This window comes from Primulina tabacum, chromosome 18, assembly GCF_025594145.1.
Source record: "Primulina tabacum isolate GXHZ01 chromosome 18, ASM2559414v2, whole genome shotgun sequence".
NCBI classification, from domain to species: Eukaryota; Viridiplantae; Streptophyta; class Magnoliopsida; order Lamiales; family Gesneriaceae; genus Primulina; species Primulina tabacum.
This window is the reverse complement of record NC_134567.1, coordinates 31,286,994-31,307,170: the sequence shown is the minus strand read 5'-3', so window position 1 is coordinate 31,307,170 and position 20,177 is coordinate 31,286,994. Positions and strand designations below refer to the sequence as shown.

Here is a 20,177-nt window from a genome sequence, read left to right as displayed (position 1 = left end):
TCAGTAGCATGCAGCTATATTAGTCACCTAATTTAGCTTAACCAGAGAAGTTTCACTCTACCGGAAATGAATTCGGATTCAATATTTCCAGGTTAGTGATTTGATTTTTAATAAAACTAAAACAGCAAGTAAAGCAAAATCTCTTAAGCCCGGGAGGTACGAGGCCCCGACACATTATCTTAAGTTCGGGAGGTATGAGGCCCCGGCACATTCTTGAAAGTCCGGGAGTTATGAGGCCCCGGCACATTCTTTAAAGTCCGGGAGATATGAGCCCCGACACATTATCTCAAGTCCGGGATGTATGAGGCCCCGGCACATTATCTTAGGTCCGGGAGTTATGAGCCCCGGCACATTATCTCAAGTCCGGGAGGTATGAGGCCCCGGCACATTATCTTAGGACCGGGAGTTATGAGGCCCCGGCACATTATCTCAAGTCCGGGAGATACGAGGCCCCGGCATCTTATGCAAAGCCCGAGAGATACGAGGCCCCGACACATTATTTATAAGCTCAGGGTTCTCAAACCTGGCTCGGGGCTCCGCACCTCGACCATTCCCAAGACCCGGAACATGCTCCCCGGCCCAAGGCTCCGCACCTTGGTTATTTATAAGCTCAGGGTTCTCAAACCTGGCTCGGGGCTCCGCACCTCGACCACTCCCAAGTCACGGGACATGCTCCCCGGCCCAAGTCTCCGCACCTTGGTTATTTATAAGCCCAGGGTTCTCAAACCTGGCTCGGGGCTCCGCACCTCGACCACTCCCAAGTCCCGGGACATGCTCCCCGGCCCAAGGCTCCGCACCTTGGTTATTTATAAGCCCAGGGTTCTCAAACCTGGCTCGGGGCTCCGCACCTCGACCACTCCCAAGTCCCGGGACATGCTCTCCGGCCCAAGGCTCCGCACCTTGGTTATTTATAAGCCCAGGGTTCTCAAACCTGGCTCGGGGCTCCGCACCTTGACCACTCCCAAGTCCCGGGACATGCTCCCCAGCCAAAGGCTCCGCACCTTGGTTATTTATAAGCCCAGGGTTCTCAAACCTAGCTCGGGGCTCCGCACCTCGACCACTCCCAAGTCCCTGGACATGCTCCTCGGCCCAAGGCTCCGCACCTTGGTTATTTATAAGTCCATGGTTCTCAAACCTGGCTCGGGGCTCCGCACCTCGACCACTCCCAAGTCCCGGGACATGCTCCCCGGCCCAAGGCTCCGCATCTTGGTTATTTATAATCCCAGGGTTCTCAAACCTGGCTCGGGGCTCCGCACCTCGACCACTCTCAAGTCCCGGGACTTGCTCCCCGGCCCAAGGCTCCGCACCTTGGTTATTTATAAGCCCAGGGTTCTCAAACCTCGCTCGGGGCTCCGCACCTCGACCACTCCCAAGTCCCGGGACATGCTCCCCGGCCCAAGGCTCCGCACCTTGGTTATTTATAAGCCCAGGGTTCTCAAACCTGGCTCGAGGCTACGCGCCTCGACCACTCCCAAGTCCCGGGACATGTTCCCGACCCAAGGCTCCGCACCTTGGTTACTTATAAGCCCATGGTTCTCAAACCTGGCTCAGGGCACCACACCTGGACCATTCCTAAGTCCGGGAGATATGAGGCTCCGGCATCTTATCTCAAGTCCATAAGACATGAGACTCCGGCATTTCATCCCATTTCTGGGAGACATGAAGCCCCCGATGCTTTTATAGAACAAGATTGATGATCTCTTTGGGAATCCAGGCATGACTGATCGGGACAGCGAGTATGACTCTAGCCCGACTATTTAAGGGATGGGTGATGATACCCACGTAAGAGCCCGGGTCATGGATGACCCGGAATATCAAATGGATTCCCAAATCCGAGTGAGTCTGCAGATGGATTCTTCTGGAGCGGGGCAGGTGCAAGCCCATGCTCTACTCTCCGGGCAGTCATAGTCCCGGGCTCTTGTATAAATCTTCCGGGAGGCATTCTACCCGGACACCTCGATAACAGTGCCGCATTCTAGTGGTTCAGAAGATAAGATCTTGTCTCGAGAAGCGCACCTGACAGAATCATATTGATGTAACTTGATGGAAAAGTAGGGTGGCATGACAGGAAGTAGCAAGTAGGCACTGAAAACAAGGTACCTACTACATTTTCTCCTATAAATAGCAGGTATGTAATTCATTTGAGAGAAGGGGGGCTTCCTCTTCTTCTCTAGTGCTGGAGAATGATTCATTCACCAATACATGTTAATGCACATATTTACACCAGTAGCCTTTACTTTAATCTAAGCTACACTGGTTATCATCTTCACCTGCTGACTTAAGCATCGGAGTGGCCACGCCGGACACCCCTCCGACGCCCATTCACGAGTTCTTTTCTTATTTGCAGGTTACAGCGGAAGCCATATTGCAGAGATATATCTTCATCACAGATATAGTTCTTGCTCAGTTTCCTTCATTATCTTGATAGCAGATCCGGTGGAGCACCCGACCTTGCTCATTCATAATATCAGGATTGCATCAACTAGCTAGATTGAAAGACGTTATTTATATTAAAATATCTAAGAATATATATTTAAAAAATTATTAAACTACGGGGTTTTGATCGTCTTTTTGCCATTATTAATTCATTCAAATGATTGACAAATAGTAATTATTGGCAATATATTTAAAATCATATATATTATTTATTTTTAAAAACGATTTATTACTATCTTCCAAAACTATTTGGTGTGTGTATGAAATTGTGGTGTTAATCTTGGACGTAGAGTTTACATCATCGTTACGATACAAATTAATATTTTTTTTAATAATAATCTCACTTTTGTATCCCCAAATATTATATTATATTATATCATATAGCGAAGTGTGGGGTGACAAAAGCAAAATCTACTTTGACACGTAAACCTCGAACTTACTCGTGCATGCGCATAACGAATTTGTCTTGGTATTTTACGTAATCTAAATTTGTCATTATAATTAAATCCAAGATTGCAAGATAAATCCAAGAAAATGAACACAAACCTAGAATAAACGAAAGTTGGAAATTAATAATAAAAATGTATGTACGTGTGTATGCATAATGACGACAATCCAAGAATAAAATTAAGGTATGAAATCGGAGACATAAACATTGCTCTTCCCTCAAAACTTTTGTTAGAAGGTTTCTTAGGTCAATTTTAGGAGAGACATATCTCTTATTTGTGTCATTTATTAAAAAATATTAATTTTTATGTCAAAATTATTATTTATTATTGTAATCATGATTATAGTTGACACGTCTTAGATCGTCTTACAAGAGACCTATTAATAAAATAATTAGCAAGTTGAGAACTTATTTTGTGAAACTCTAACTTGAAATGAACTTATTCATTTAGGAAGCCAATTCAATTAAAAATAGATGAAATATTTTAATTATAGACTTCATTATTATTACTATTTGGAATGGAAATAGACTTTATTATGTTAAATATTAAAGAGAAATAGATGTTTATTGTGAAGCCAAAACACGAAACTGGCCAATATTAATGGTTTGCGAATGACTAATTTATTATTTTTATTAATAAAACTTTCTAAATATACTTTGTACCTAAAGGTTGTCAAATTGTTTATTACAAATTTAGAAACATGGCTTCCACCGAAAAAAATAAATAAAAATAAAATTCTGCAGCTTAATGAAAAAAATGAAAATACTTAATTCGATGTGTCATGTATGTATAATCTAACCAGTCCCTACGTACAACGTGGAAGAAAAACAAAATTATTGTGTGTGCATATAATTTCAAATAAAAATAAAACAAATAAAATCAAGAAGATGGTGGAGGATACTGCCCGGTGGTCCACGGCGGCGCTGGAAAATTCGAGCTGGTCCCTTGGTTCTGCTGAGTATGTCCTTGAGGCTGGAAACTTATCGTTTCGCCACTAAAAAATTGCAGAGGATATGAAGAAGTTGAAGAAGAAGATGCAAGGGATGAGGAAATAAATGGAGGCTGCGACGAAGATGTAAAAGTATCTGTTGGGATTATGTTCAATGAGTTCGACAAATACCAATCAGCAACGGATGCATTATTCATCATTTGTCCAAACAAAGTTGTTGGTTGCTGTGGCTGAAAATCACTGCCGCTCTGAAGCAACTGCGAGTATTCCCAATAGTCTCTATCGGTCATTTGGAAAGATTCGGTCGGTGGTCGTGGGGGAGGAGCCGCAGCGGCGGATGGCTGAGTAGGGGCGGATATAGTCGTTTGTGTGAGTTGGAGTGGTGGCAAGATTCTGACGTTTTCTGGGAAGTTGAGTTTGGCTCGATTGCCTCTAAAGCGAAGCGCTGCCTCGTCGTAGGCTCTGGCGGCGGCTTCCGCCGTGTCGAAGGTGCCGAGCCAGACTCTGGCGGCCTTGTGGGGGTCTCGTATTTCTGCTGCCCATTTGCCCCACGGTCTTTGCCGAACACCTCTGTATCTTCTTCTTCTTTCTCCTGTTTCTTCCTGTACTGGTTGTGTCGACGACTCTGGTCGCGAAGTTTGTTCACCGGCGGCAGCGGTGGATGTTGCGGCATTTGAGCTTGCTTCAGTTTCTGGTAAAACATTCATGATAAACAAATGGTATACTTCAACTAAAGTTTAGGGCCTTCTTAATTTATTAAAAGAATAGAAGTTTTAAATAAAAGGTTTCAGATAAACTATTAATGCTATATTTTATTATTATTATTAAAAGAAAACGAAAGATCGAGGAGCGACCTTATATTTATCTTAAATTAATATATTATCCGGAATAAAACTTTAGGCATCTCTAGATGTAGATGGCCTCCTCAGATGCCAACCAAACATAAGGAACAAGGTAAAATTAACTTAAAGTAGAAGACAAGAGATTGATTCAAAACAACACTTGTCAAGAACATACTATGTCCAACATTAGAATAAACGAAGTTGATAAAAAAAAAAAAAAAAAAACATGATCACGACATGAAATTATTCAAATAGTACTTATCTTTCCAAGGAAAATAAAATATTTTTATTTTTGGACTTTAGGAACTTTAAATCGATTAGAACAAGATGAAATACACTAGAAAAGTATAATATTAACAAAACAGAAAAACCACTAATTCATTTAAGAAAAACAGAGCAGCTGAATGCTATGTAAACTAACCAGGCTTAGTGGAGGAAGACAAGTCCGTAGAGCCTGCATAAACCTCTGGTGCCGACATCTGCGTCTCGTTTTCTTCTTGATTACGCCTCCTTTTCTGCCCAGCCCACGACCCAGAGCTCGAAGAAGAGTAAACAGGGGAGGCAGTTCGGGTTCCCACGGCGGAGGGAGCAGCAAAAGACGACGTAATGGTGCTCGTCCTTTGGTCTGGTCTTAAGAACCACTGGCCGCCTTGCCGCTGCCCTGACACCACGTGTGTTAGTGCACTTACCATCGCTGACATATCTCGAGACTCGTCGTACAATGAATGCAGCGGTAGCGGCGGCGGTGGCGCCACTATCGCTGATAATAGATAATCTGGTTGTTCATGCTGTTGCATGGGAAAGCATGGCGCTGATGTGGCGGCGGTTGAGGTCGTTGAGGCGGTGGTATTTTGTGTATTGCTCGTTGCCTGAAATCGGGCATACTCGTTGCTATCTCGTCGGTTCGCCACCTTTAACAAGCACATGTACCCAAGTCTACTCCACAAAAAACTAAAATCGAAAAAACAAAATCCAAATTTTTTTCTGATGAAATTACAGAGACCCTTTAGATATTTTCTCCAAGAAATTATTCACCAGTAGCCCACAAATTATCAATCCCAAATTCAACTTTGGGCTGCCGTCTAAGACCCTTTCTTCCTGAACATTTCGGAGTACAAATTTGACAACGACCAGCTACATATATAACAAGGAAAAAAGAACAAATTCAAACAGTCTGGTTAAGCCGCCAATGGAACAGTGAAGACACATTAATCAAAGCCTCTGCATAAACGTGCGCAAACACAAAATGAATGCATGCGTGGGGAAATCCGAACAATATGCTTTCATTCGAAGATAACAGAAGTTGCCGACTTGAAGAAATCCGAACAATATGCTTTCATTCGAAGATAACAGAAGTTGCCGACTTGAAGAAAGCTCTATATGTTCACACTTGATTCTTTGAATCATCTGACTTGGATTCATCGATTAAAATTAGTGGAACCTGGTTCAAGGTCGGTTTTTGACGTTTAAGTGTGTGAAAGAGAACAAGTGGAAACCATATTTGAATTGAGTTCTTTGCGTCATCCATCCATGATATAATATTAATATGTTTTCTTCTTCGATTGGCTCTTTATGTAACCGACATAGTTTTTTGTACACTCAATTCTTTTGATAGTCTACAATTATATTTGAGTAGGGTTAGATTGACCGTTCAGTTATCGTGAGATGATCATCCATTTCATGTATATATATCTTTGACATGTACGGCACTTAGTTCTTCCTTGTCTAAGATGTTTTCTGCATGTGGGTTATTTATTATAATACACTTGTATTAAAATATAAAATAGTACTAAAAATAAATAAAAAAACCCTGCATGCACTTTTGTGCAACTTGGGAGTTGACATATTTAATTTGTGTAGTTGTAAGATTGACCATTCTCGAATCTGAAATATAAAATCGACCAACTTCGAACAGTTAATTAATCAGGCATTTGTCCGCTTTTTTCCTACCTAAATTTCTTATTTCTGGTATGGAAATCTTTATGAGAATGAGAGAGAACCAGTCAGCATTGAACAACCAGACCCAGGAAAAGGAAATATATAATGATTTCTTTTTTTATTATTTCTCTAATCTCGTCTAAGCTTTCTTTCCTTTATTTATTATTATATACATTTATTGTAGTAAGGCACGTAAATACAAACGACCCTTCCATTATATTATTATTATTTCACGCATGCAAATATATTTTATGGAATGTGGTCAAATCACGTCTCTTTTCTCACTATCTTAGACTTTTCGGATCAACAAGAAAAGGTTCAAGTACTCAACAAACTAGTGAAAAATCCAAAATATCAAACTTTAAATAGTTGTGTTTATTTTGTTGGAATCTATTTTCTTTGCTGTAAACTATTTTTTCTAAAAAATAATTAATCAGTTAATTTCCTAGAAGTTATCCATTACACGTAGTTGAAAAAATAACATAATTCGGTGGAATTTGTCGTGATTGTGTGTGTTTCGTATGGAAAACGATGAGGATGAGATTTGTGGGGTTGGTTAAATGTCAGGTTAGGACCCTGCCTCTATTTTCTTTGAACCACACGTGGGGTGGTCTACTAGATATGTTATGTAAAGACTTGTTGTAATGGTGGAGTCAGAAATTAATTAATTTCGAGATTATGAATTAAAATTTTAAGGGAGAGTTTGATGCTTATATATTAACAAAAAAAATTATATATTTGCTAGAAATCTTATGTACGATCATGTTTTATTTGGGAATATGCATAATTTTAAAATGCTTACATATAAAATATATCAATAATTAAAATGCTCAAAATCTAACATGATATATATATATATATATATATATTAAAAAGAATGGAAATGTAAAAATGATCACAATTTGTACATATTTTAATTTATTTAATTCTTCTATTTATTCCAAAACAATGTATGAATTTCATGTCTAAAAGGAATCTTATGTTGATTAAATCACACACAGAGTATCAGCCTCCAGTAGTTATTACACATTTAAGTATAATAATTACATACTAATCATATTTTGATTATAACAAATGACCATGTGATAATTAAGTATCCATAGTCGAAAAGTTTGATGGAAAGTCCTCAAATTCAGTGATTTTGACACGTATCCCCCTAACCTTTTCAGAAATAATTGGATTCGATGAATGAAAATCATGGGACCATAGAATTACTTACAGCTAAAAGACTGGGTTTTTTTAAAAAATAATTTAATTTTAAATTTTTTTTCAAAACTAATTTAAAAATAAAAAAATTCAATACTACTGCAATCCGCGCTTGATAAGCGAAGACGGTGTTCACGTGGACGAAGCGCGGACGCTGCTTCACCTGCCACGTGACGCTATTCCATTCGTCCAATCTTTATCTATGCCTGATTCCTTCTTCTTTCCTCCTCCTCCTCTTCTTTCCTCCTCTTAACTTTGCCCTCTCATTCTCGCATTTATCAGTTTCTCAATTCCTCACCGAAAATTTTTTTAGACGAAGTTGAGAAGATCTACTGCATAGTTCAGAATGTCAGATAATAGAAATCCAGAAAATCCCTGTGTCCTCTATTTACAAGCGACACATATGTCATCAAGAGAGTCTTCGTTAACCGTTGATGATATTGTCAAAGTGAAAAGGTCAGACAATTTGATTTGGAAGTTATATACTGATAATTACTTACACAGGCGTGCACTAGCATATTTAAATCATATGGGTTTTTATGAAGTTACCGCTCGAGCGCGAGAGTTGTGCTGGAAAATTTTCCAGAGCACCTCTCGCCCCCGAGCGGTAATTTTTTGCCGCAGGGGCGCGAGCATTGGGCTAGAAATTTTTTTACAAATTACAAGAAATTTTTTACAAATTTACAAGAAAATTATTTACAAATTACAAGAAAATTTTTTTGTAATTTGTAAAAAAATTTCTAGAAAATTTTTTAACAAATAACAAAGTAAAAACGAGGTGAAGAAAAAATTTCTCATTTAACATAACAATTTTTATTACAATTTAACAAAATAATTCATCGATGTCGTCTCTGTCTAGAAACAGTTGTGTCCGTCTCATTTCTCAATCGAGTTGTTCTATCTCTACTAAATCTTCTTCTTTCACGTCTAACAGGGTTGTGGTGCAATTCGAAAGTTGGAGGATCCCAGTAGCGCTCACCTGCAAGAGGTTGAAATCTGCCTTCGTACGTCGCTAAGTACTCAGATATGTTATACCATGGCTGCACAAGTGTCGTGGGATCCAACAAGTGCCACTTTGCGGTACAAATAGCATGGGAACATGGTATGCTAAAAATCATCCATTTACCACATGAACAATCACTCATTGATAACTTGACCACCTGTATATGTTGGCCACGACTTGGTCTTCTTACCGTTGCAACCGAAGCAGTTTGCTCACGTACATCATATTTGTCAACACGATGTTCACTAAATTTTCTCGCCCACTTGTCATACTTCCGACATGTATAATCTGACTACAAGGAACATCGACAAAATCAAGAGGCTCTTCCCCAAAAAATTTATTGAAAAATGATGGCATATCAAAAGTATTTGACAGAAATGGTACGGTCTGCCTCTGTAGTGTGTCACGTGGTGGTTGTCGAGATAATGTCCCCTCATCAGGATTTGTACAAGTATTCACTTCATCATCAACATTCACTTCTTCTTCTTCTTCAGACTCGATGTATGACATATCGGGTTCAGAATCAGTCCTCAAAATATCATCATTATTGGCCTGATCCGGACAACGAGCACTCGTATCTAATGTTGGATTCGGCCAATATGGAGCATTATTCTGTTCCGACGACACATTTATATATTGATCTCAAGGCCCACTTACATCATCGAAACTCATATTACCGAGTCCTTCAGTAACATGTGGAACATAAGATTCTTGCTCTTGGAAACCACCATATGTAGACGTACTGGGTTCGTTATAAAAACATGAATCGTATGCATGTGGAACGTATGATTCATGATCATCAAATCCAACATGATGCTCAATTGAATTTGCTTTCATGTACAGATGCAAAATATGCATATTGTCACATTGCATTATAAACTGTAAAGCATCGTCAACAACGAGATTGACTTGAATTTCATGCCAAGATGCTCTTTCCATGAATGAATACTTTGTTAACATTTTCAGAGAAAAATTCGTTGGATTGATTGCTAACATTTTATGCACAACTTCAACTAATTCCATCAAATTAATATATCGTAATACTCGTATCGGTCTAACAAATGGAATGCTATATTCAACAGATCCATTATCGCTAACTACATTACCACCAAAATATAAGAGTACGTCGATGTTAGACATTTTGCTAATTAAAATTGAGAGAAAATTTAAGAGAAAATTGATAAATCATTCGTTTGAATTTTTCATCATTTATATAGGAATTTATATAGGAGAAGAATGTGAAAACTAGTCATATTTGAATTATTGACGTTCACGTGATTTTTCAAATCTTCAGCTTTCACGTGAAATTGTCTGGCAACGAATGTACGTAATAAAGCGAACGAAATGACCTAACTAAGTGAATGAATGGACAATAAAAATCGAAAAAAGTAAAAAAAAAATTATAATATACAGAGTCCGCGCTTAGTGCTCACGTGGAGCAAAGTCCGCGCTTGGTAAGCGCGAACGATGTCACGTGGAGTACCGTCCGCACTTACCAAGCGCGGATTGCAGTAGTATGCAAATTTTTTAAAAAAAAAAGTTATTTATTTTTAAATAAATTTTTTAAATTTAAATTATTTTTAAAAAAAAACCCCTAAAAGACTACACTAATTTATATAACGCACACATTTAGTCATGTGTGGGTGTGTTAAGTAGAGCGACCTGTTTTCACGAAAAAATATGATTTCATTTGATTTTTCTGTTTATTTGAATTGATGGAAATTTTCACCAAAAACAAATAGAAATAATTAGGACGACTGATTTAATTAAGAAATTGATCAATCAACTACATTTGTATGAAATATGTTTTCAGATTATATTTAACTTCATACAAAATAAAATTTTACACAACAACGAACAACAGAAATAAAGTTCCATAAAAACTAACAAAATCATCGAGTTCAGATATTGGATAAATATCGACCCAGAAAATGGAACACCACAAAGACAAGAACGAAACAACAAAAATAAATACTATAATATATAATATAACTTATTAACCAAACTTTATGTTTAACTGGCGGCTACAGAACACAACATATCCAAAGAATAAAAGAAAAACATCGAAAAAAGAGTGGTCCGTAGCTTCTTTTTATCTACAACAGGTCACCCCAGGGCAACATCAAACTCCCTTAGCTTGTGTAACCAATGGTCATTAGCAACACATGCTTACAGGGATATCAAGATCTTTTAACCTCGTTTCCTTTGCAGTTCTTTCTACTTATAAACTCAAATCCAACTAATAAAATTTATTCTTTGTATCTAATCACAATTCAACCCACAAACCTCTAAAACGATTCCACCTCTAGACAAAAATGGGTTGATACGAACCCACAACAATGTCAAAATAGAAGCAAGAAGAATCGACCAAACCACGATTATAGTGGGAATTCTATCTTGTTTCCCCATAAAACCTTTGAGGAAGGGGTATAAATGGACGATCACCCACAACGCAAAGAAAAGTCTGCCAAATAGAGGTCCCCACGATTCATAGCCATTGTTGATGGCGTCTGAGATCCCAACTATGACCCCGATAATGTTTATGATCATCAGAGTCATTGGAGGGATTAGCAACGATGTCCACTTGAAGAGGTAAAGCTCCGAAAATGCTCCATCATCGGCAGCTTTGGATGTAACAGTGAAGTTCGTGCTTACACCAGCCAAAACCTTGAGCAGACCTTGTATTAGAGCGAAAAAGTGAGATGAAACGCCACCAATCACCCAAAACTGCTCGTTTCTCCACAAGTCGTCGATTCCAACACCACCCCACTGCATCTCCAAGACACTCGTTGCAGCAATTGATATAAAAAGGCCCATGAAAATTATACTCGCATAGTTACTGATCTGTACATTATAACATAAAAGAAAAGAGTCAGCAAAACGATGATCAAACTAACTAAAAAGTAAATATTTTCCAGCAGAGATTCTTCACCTCTGGGACAATAAATTTTCCCGTAAGAAGGCAAACAGCTGGCAGGGTGCAATAAACGATCAACGGAAGTGATGTCAACGGATATACCACCGAGTTTATGTAAGAAAATCTTTCCAATGGCTTCAGACCACACCCATATCCATACCAAAGAGGGCAATGCCTGCTAAAGAAAATTTCAACAGATCCTAGAGCCCACCGAAGAACCTGGTGTAAACGATCCGATAGATTGATAGGGGCCGACCCTTTGAAAGCAGGTCGATGTGGTATGCAGTACACAGATCTCCAGCCATGGCAATGCATCTTAAAACCAGTCAAGATGTCCTCAGTAACCGAACCATAAATCCATCCGACCTGATAGTGAAGAACACGAGTATTAATGCCAAAAATCACTATAAGATCTTTGGGGGGGAAAAATCTACATGGAAACAGCATACCTCTTTCCCCCAGTCTGTTTTATCCTCGTAGCCGCAACTAATAACATGAATAGCTTCTTTCAAGAGGGAAGCTGATGATGCTCCAGGTGGAACACCACCTTCTTCTGGAAGTGTTGAAAAAATGAAAACCGGAGATTGTCCAAATTTTTTCTCGAATTTAATCTGGGGCATGAAGGTTGGTTTTTCGCTTTCAATTCCTGCCACATGAGAGAAAGTACACTATTAATATCAAGAGTTCAATACATAAAACCAGGGAAATTCATTTAATTCTTTTCTAAATGTAATGTCATCAGTAGTGTTCAAATTCTCTTAGAATATTTATAAAATTTATCGATTTGAAATTTACTCTTACCTTCTATTCCTTCCTCAATATTTTCAAGAGCATGAACCTGTGTTGAAGCTTCCCTGCTCTTGGTCTTTTTCTTATTATTCTTTGATTTCCCTTTCTTGCTCTTCTTTCTAGATCCACAACAGAAGCAACACCATTTGGGCCAACAATTGCAAGTTTTCCCTGACGGTTTTGCCTTCTTGGGAGCATCATATCCATAGAGGGCTTGCCTCCTAAAGACGCATCCAGTTCCGACGTAAATTGGACCTTGGATCCCATCCAGTCCTTTCATATTTATCTGTTAGTAATTGAGATAAAATTAGCCTTTTACAGAAGACAGCATAGAACCACACATGCATAACACTCATAATTTGTAATAGAACACCCTTACAAACCATACATACATCAAAAAAGACAACATTGCGATTTGAATATCTATCGTGCCGATCAATTCCATCAAATCTTTGAGGAAATTGCACATAACATATCTTCTTTCCAGCTTGAGGATCCATCATGAAACACATAGCTTCCCTGAGAGCTTTGCTGTTATTTATGTAGTGGTCACAATCAACATTCAGTAGGTACGGAGCATTTGAGATGACTGCAGACACCCGTATCTGGAAATAAAAAGACATAAACTATAGATAAGATAGCTGAAGATGCAAAAAATTACTCTGGAAAACATAAATAAATCCAAAATGGCAAGAAGAGAGAAGAAGACAGTCACCAAAGCATTCATAGCACCGGCTTTTTTGTGATGCTCAAAACCAGGCCTCTTCTCACGTGAAACATATATGAGACGAGGCAATTCATTTCCTTCAATATCTTGAACACCATTTTGACCCAAGAACACCTGTTGAGAAAAATCAAAATATAATGACAAATTCTTCTAGACAGTACCATTCCCGTCAATAGGAACTTAGGAAGCATAAAATCAGAGTAAGCTCACTATACCTGGATCATTCCAGGGTGGTCCCTGACATTATTTCCCGGCCACGGTGTTCCATCCTGCATGGTCCAACCATCCTCAGGAACCTTCTGTGCAGTGGCCACCAATCCATTTATTCGAACTTTGAACTCTTCGTACTCTCTCTGAATGATAACAGTTACAGAAAGAAAGTATCAGTCATCAAATTTCAAACCCAAAAATGAAAAATCTCTATGGAAAAACCATCAAATTCTTTTGGTAGTTTATAAACAGGGCATGGTCATCTTAAATGAAAACACCAGTTCTTCACCTATTTTTCTTTTGCATAAACCCAAAGGTTGTGTAATGTGTAAACCTCAAATAACAAATAGAAGAAATAAGTATTAAGTCAATGACGAGAAAAACAAATAATAAGGGAAAAGTTAAAACACCTTCATTGCCCGGCGTTCCCTAACAAATGTTGGTTCTACCTTGTCTTTCAAATAGTCAACCTTTTGAGCAAAATACCATTCAGGAGCCCGAGGTTCTATGCTAAACCTTTTGCAGAATGGGACCCATTTCCTGGCAAACTCGCATGTCTCAGATAGAGCTTCAAAAGTAAGCATTGCAGCACCATCATCTGAGACATAGCAAGCAACCTTGTCTACAGGATAATCGACGGCAAGAATAGAAAGAACTGTGTTTGCCGTAATGAGTGGCGGCTCTTTCATGGGGTCCACTGTACTCACAAATATGTCCACAGGCATTAGCTCAGAGGGCTTTCCTTCTTTCTCATACCTGGAAGAGTGGAGTCATCTGTTTTATGCCACACAGATAAAAAAAATGGGCATAAAAATTAAAGATTAAAAAAGTGGAAATATTTACCTCAGTGAGAGTCTATCAAGGTACGTTTCTCGCAAAATTGGAGACCACTTTGGAAACTGATCAAACAACCATGAGACAGCGAACCATATCTCACATATAATTGACGTTAGCCACAAGCCATATGCATCATTGACAGGATGAAGAATTCTATAGTGAAAAAACAACCCAAGAATTGCCATTCGAAGTAAAATGATCATTCTGTAAGGGTTTATCTTGCTTGAAGGTATTGGTAGCTTCCGTGAAAGAGGTTGTCTGCCTTCATCCATCCTGTAAATTACAATAGAAAACATCAAGATATAAGGTAAATGAACTGGAGCAAAAGAGGTACAAGTGAAAGAAATCAAATTAATTTTATAGTTTGATCACTTTAATACTGGCATATAACTAAATTTATTGGTTCATTTATGCATCAACACTATCTATAAATGTTGTCATGAATCAACGGCTGTCAAACTTCTCTTAACTATAATACAGCCGCCTTGCCCCTACAGTTACTCCTACATCTTTAAGAGTTGCAGAAAATATAGACCAACAAGCAAACTACTACTACATCCGCATGCGGCATGCCTCAAATATAACTGAAGATAAAAATAAGTGAAAAGGATGAACACAAAGAAGCATGTGCAGGTCCTTTTACAAAAGAAAACTGAAATGGAGATAAAATATATCGAAGATTTATAGCATGAAAAGTAATTTTTTTATAGACCCTAAAGCCAAAGTCCAACAAAAATACGATTTGTTGGCTTGCCCCAACACACCAAACTTATCTTATTGTGTTGATACCCTGAAATCCGACTTGCGACGCCTAGTCCCCGCCTAGGTGGCGTAGGCGTTGGTCTGACGTCTAACTAGTGCCTAGCGAATTTTAGATACAATAATACAACTTTCTAAAGGATTTGGTACATGCAGTCAAGATAAGGTTAATTTCACTAGCACCAAAGAGTGCAAAGCTGCTGTTGCAAAAGCAAGACTTGGATCGCAGATAGATAATATGAAATTTAAAAGGATTTGGAATTAATAATTAAAACAACTACTACGTGAAATAGGAAACCGAAGGAATGGACCTACTTAGGTAAATCAGGATCATCCAGCTCATCCCCCCATTTATCTCCTTGATGTTTAACTACCTGAAGCCTATCATTCTGTTTTTTCTTCCATTCATCCATTCTTTCCTTCCAAGCAACAGTACCATATCCATATACAGCTAAGTCTTTTTTCGGATCCATTGGACGTGGTGGCACTGCAATATTGTCGAAAAATTGAAGTTCAACGTCTAGGAAACTAGTTGAACATCGAGGACCAACAGAAAACAATTACCAGTCACGGAAGAATCGGAAAATGGAAGAGGATGGACTCGCTTTCCACGACCCATGAACGGAGGGATAATGAGAGCATGCTTGTCCGCAGAAATTGTATCATCCTTGATTAGGAAGCATTATCATGAAACATTCTTATCAGAACAACAGTAAAATAAAAATAAAAAAATTTAACACATTATCAAGATTCAAATTTCAGTCCAAATTCACCGCCGGGGAACCCACGTCAAATAGACAAGAGACCCACCTCTTGACCATAAGTAAGGAGAGGGATATCTGCGTTAGCGGCCGAGGGATCCAATTCCGATGAAGTAGTGTAGATAACAGAAGCACCACGACCAACATTAAGCCGAGCAGCAAGTTCAGCCTCAGCAATCTGATGAGGATCTCGTCTTTCAATGCTGTTATAATCAAATTCATTTTCCAAATCATCAAATTCTTCTTCTTCTTCGTCACCATCGACTCTAGGACTCCCTAAAGATCAATTGTCTCATATTAATGACATCGTTAGTAAAAGAAGAAAAGTTGAAGCATAGACATCCGAGATAATGAGAAGATGAAAAACTACCTTTTATTCGCTTGTATCTGGTTTTGCACTGAGGACAAGCTTGATTACCCTCTCGTCTTTCATATTCATAACAAGGTCTGCAAACAGGGAATGCGCACTCATTACAGGCGACAAATGGCTCCCCGTCTACACCAAACTCAATCTCATCTCCACAAATCTGACAAATCTGCCCAGTCAACTCTTTCACAGAAGTCACCTGACATTTCAAACATTGTTGTAAGAATTGGCAACAGATCGAGATTTCTGTGATGACAAATAAAGATCGAAGCAAGACAATGCGACTGCATTACGACCACAACAAATTCAAAAGTAAATTCAAGATAAACTGCAATAAAGCAAGTGAGAACAATTTGGACTGGCCGTGAAATCTGGAAAAGTTTACAAGAACTAAGCAAGAAAGTCAAATCTCTTATCACAGACGCTGCATCCAGAATTACACAGAAACATAAATAATACGGAAAAATGTTGCAGAGCAATTGAAATTGCTTTGCTTTATCAAACAGCAAAAAATAAAAACAGCATAACGAAAATTCCATCCAACATACCAGTAAATTTGAGAAATCTACACAAAAAATATCATACCAAAATGGCACGCAACGTTAAAAGCGAAAATTAACCACCGCGGTGTGACTGAACGCTTTGGATAATGCAACCAAATTGAGAAAAACTGAATAAATAAAAGAAAATGAATTCTTTAAGGCGCTGACCCTTCCAATCTCATCGGCATTGATGAGTACGAACTCATTCCTGTTGTGTGAACCCGCCACAAGCCTCCCTTTCGTATCCATTCAAGAAAAATAGAGCTTAAAAAACTCTTCCTGTTCCACTGACGCACCGTCGCAATCTTTACAGAAAGAGTGTAGAAAAAACCGATTATTTATCCTTCACTCAAAACCCATCAGCATACACCGAGAAAAGACGACACCCAGGTCCTCAGTCTTCTGATTTATTTCTCCTCTCTCACTGACCACAAACCCTTCGCATTAAACAACCAACAAACGGTGATGCATGAACGGACAATACAAGAAAGCAAAAATACAATCACATTTGGTGAATGGAAATGTGGTATTCCATTGAAGAGGGATTTCGGTGGATTTCTTCCGGTTCTTTCCTTGAGAGAAGCCCCCTGTTTTCTGAAAGGGTTTCTTCCCTCTCTCTCCTCTTTTATTTTTCAATCTTTCGGTGATGTATGAGCTGTGAGGGGCTCTACTGTGTGGATCAAAATACAAAACGACACCCTGAGTCAGAAGAAGGAAGAAATCGACCAAAAATACAAATAGTACTCTTGTAAGTAAGATCTATGGTTTTCCTTCCTTGAGACTAAACAAAAAAGAAAAAAAAAAGATTGAGAAAATAGAAAGTGAAAAAGAAAAAAATAGGTCTACAAAGATACGGTGTCACAAATATATCATATTTAAAATAAAAAATATTACAAAAAAATTAATATAATTTCACTGAAAACATAATTATTGTTATAAAGAAATATGAATGGGAGAAGACAGAGAATCGAAACTCGAAGTTTGAAAGCGAGTTGTAAAAAGACTAGGCAAAAATTTGTGTGAGACGATCTCACAGATCGTATTTTATGAGACGGATCTCTTATTTGGGTCATACATGAAAAAGTATTACTTTTTATGCTAAGATTATTAATTTTTATTGTGAATATCGATAGGGTTGACCCGTCTCACATATAAAGATTCGTGAGACCGTCTTGGAAGAGACCTACTCAAAAAATTATATGTCCCTACATTACATCAATTATTATTATTATGAGTAGGTCTCTTGTGAGACGGTCTCACGAATCTTTATATGTGAGACGGATCAACCCTACCGATATTCACAATAAAAATTAATAATCTTAGCATAAAAAGTAATACTTTTTCATGATGATTCAAATAAGATATCTGTCTCATAAAATACGACCCGTGAGACCGTCTTATACAAATTTTTGCCTATTATTATTATTCAATATTTCAAGGATCTCCAAATAAGTTAACGCAATATATAAATTTTGTATACAATATTTGACTTAATAAATGATAGAATCAAAGTAAAATACTCTCTATATAATATAGATCTATACCTTTATTACTCATGGATGAATAAATGTTTCTTGGATTCTGCAAAGTCAAAAATTTAATAGATTGAAATTACCCATATACTAGGTAATATTTTTTATCTTTTAAAAAGTAATAAACATATAAAAATTAAACCTGTTACCTTTCTAAATAAAATAAAAACAAAAAATTTATATAAATTCACAAAATTAAAAATAAAAAAAATTATTTTCCATAAATAAATACATCAAGAACAAAAAAATGAAAAAAAAAAAAGAAAACATAATTTGCTTCCAAAATCCAAACGGGATGGGATGGGATGTTTGTTTGCTTGTTTCTGTCGATTCTACTTTCCTTGTGGACTGTAATTCACGGTTTTAGTGTGGATGGATTAATTCGGTGTAATTTGTCAACTCAAATATACAAACTACACTAACCTAACGTCACACAATTCACATACAATGCCATATTCCCTTCCGATCACCGATTTTGACTTTTGATTTAAAATATTTGTTGTCATTGGTGTTGAGCTGGCAATGAAATATATTTATTATTATTTTATAGACATTTTTTGCCCCTTTGTTTCTTTCTCTTTTCTTGTAAAGTAGCATTGAATTACAAAAAAATTATAAGTATATTTGAGAAATTCAGGTAACATATATAAAGGCAAATCATATTTTTTTTTTATAAAAATGATTTTGTGTGTATAGAAGAAGTGAACAAGCTGTATACAGTTGGAAAAGCTACACGGTAAAGCAAATAAATCAAACTTGAAACGAATCGTGTAGCGCATAGTCTCGCTCATTTTGCCTTTTTCCCACCCTTCACTTTTGTGTTGGGTTGATGCTTTGTACCCGTCGTGGTTGATGAAAGTAGTTTCTTTGGATTTATCTAATGATTAAGTATTTTTCTACTCAAAAAAAAAAAAATCAAACTTGGAACATACATGGTACATGAATTATTGTAACAAGTACTAAACTAAATTTATGTCTGTTTGTTTTCAAATTTTTCTATAACCGTATAAAAAAATATAAAATTGCTTGTTTTTGTCCAATAATTTATTATTTATGATTTATTTTGTAGTGTTTAAATTTAGAAAACTACTAGAAGTTTGGGGGGGGGGGGGGAGGGGTTTTTGGCCCACCATGTTGGAAGGGACAGAGAAGTAAACTTGGCTCAGTAAATTGCTTTAAATATGAGTCATATGGTAAGACCAAGCGGTAAGCCCCCACCATATGCCGAATGACAGTCCTTTCGTTTGACATGATTTAGGACACTGTTCCTGACATGGCTTCGTCTCTACATATTGAGAAACCGTACAATCCACGTTGAGAGGGGAAAACTCAATACTGGTGTATATAAGTGGACTGATCTTCTTACATTTATTTATTTTGAATTTTATCTATAATTATTTTTCCAAAAATTCAAATCTCCGTCATCACATGACTTTGTGTGAAAATAAAATGATAAAATAAAAATAAAGGTAATATAATTATTTTTTAAATTTTAGCTATTTTAAAACTTGATATAAATCTAAGATGATGTAAGAACTTAAATCTCGTTTTTCGCATCAATTTTGGCAGATTATCATCCCTAAACTCAATTTTGCAAGCGTCTCTTATTTTTGTTACACATCCCAGATTTAGATTATTTTTTTTACTGAAATTTATAATATTATTGAGATGGTGAAATATCTATGATTATTAGATTTACTTCCAAACAAAAGAATTTAGATGATAAATAGAAAAAGAAGCAAATGAAAAATCTGCAATATCATTCGTCGAAAATGATTTCTCTATGTTAACTCAGATATATTCTGATATCTGAAACATATGTGTCAACACAGCTACTTCTTACTGAATGAGTGTGTGCACCTCCAATAAAGAGTTTGATTTGATTTGGTTTATATGAAGATTATGTTCTCGTG

General features: G+C 37.4%; 2 protein-coding genes across 2 annotated transcripts; both read right to left on the bottom strand.

Annotated features, from left to right (window-relative positions):
• Window positions 1–3,633: 3,633 nt before the first annotated feature.
• On the bottom strand, window positions 3,634–5,994 carry LOC142532845 (uncharacterized). The gene is made up of 2 exons (XM_075639363.1): window positions 5,098–5,994; window positions 3,634–4,525 (listed from the first exon to the last, which is right to left on the bottom strand). The coding sequence occupies exons 1-2, from the start codon at window positions 5,600–5,602 to the stop codon at window positions 3,765–3,767; spliced, it is 1,266 nt and encodes a 421-aa protein (XP_075495478.1). The 5' UTR covers window positions 5,603–5,994; the 3' UTR covers window positions 3,634–3,764.
• A 4,793-nt stretch (window positions 5,995–10,787) lies between these two features.
• Window positions 10,788–17,427, bottom strand: LOC142532161 (cellulose synthase A catalytic subunit 2 [UDP-forming]-like). Its single transcript, XM_075638422.1, has 14 exons — window positions 16,901–17,427; window positions 16,194–16,389; window positions 15,873–16,099; window positions 15,627–15,729; window positions 15,378–15,549; window positions 14,310–14,576; window positions 13,877–14,222; window positions 13,472–13,609; window positions 13,245–13,370; window positions 12,922–13,134; window positions 12,542–12,815; window positions 12,190–12,386; window positions 11,756–12,106; window positions 10,788–11,667 (listed from the first exon to the last, which is right to left on the bottom strand). Exons 1-14 carry the CDS (start codon window positions 16,979–16,981, stop codon window positions 11,086–11,088), a joined length of 3,273 nt encoding a protein of 1,090 aa, XP_075494537.1. The 5' UTR covers window positions 16,982–17,427; the 3' UTR covers window positions 10,788–11,085.
• Between the last annotated feature and the right edge of the window lie 2,750 nt (window positions 17,428–20,177).

Excerpts from the sequence above, each read along its gene's own strand:
- LOC142532845 (XM_075639363.1), bottom strand. The coding sequence starts at position 5,602 with ATGTGCTTGTTAAAGGTGGCGAACCGACGAGATAGCAACGAGTATGCC. Across the intron at positions 4,526-5,097 it reads GTCTTCCTCCACTAAGCCTG|AAACTGAAGCAAGCTCAAAT; the intron begins GTTAGTTTACAT and ends ATGTTTTACCAG.
- LOC142532161 (XM_075638422.1), bottom strand. The coding sequence starts at position 16,981 with ATGGATACGAAAGGGAGGCTTGTGGCGGGTTCACACAACAGGAATGAG. Across the intron at positions 16,100-16,193 it reads CAGATACAAGCGAATAAAAG|GGAGTCCTAGAGTCGATGGT; the intron begins GTAGTTTTTCAT and ends ATTGATCTTTAG. Across the intron at positions 12,107-12,189 it reads AAACAGACTGGGGGAAAGAG|GTCGGATGGATTTATGGTTC; the intron begins GTATGCTGTTTC and ends CTTCACTATCAG.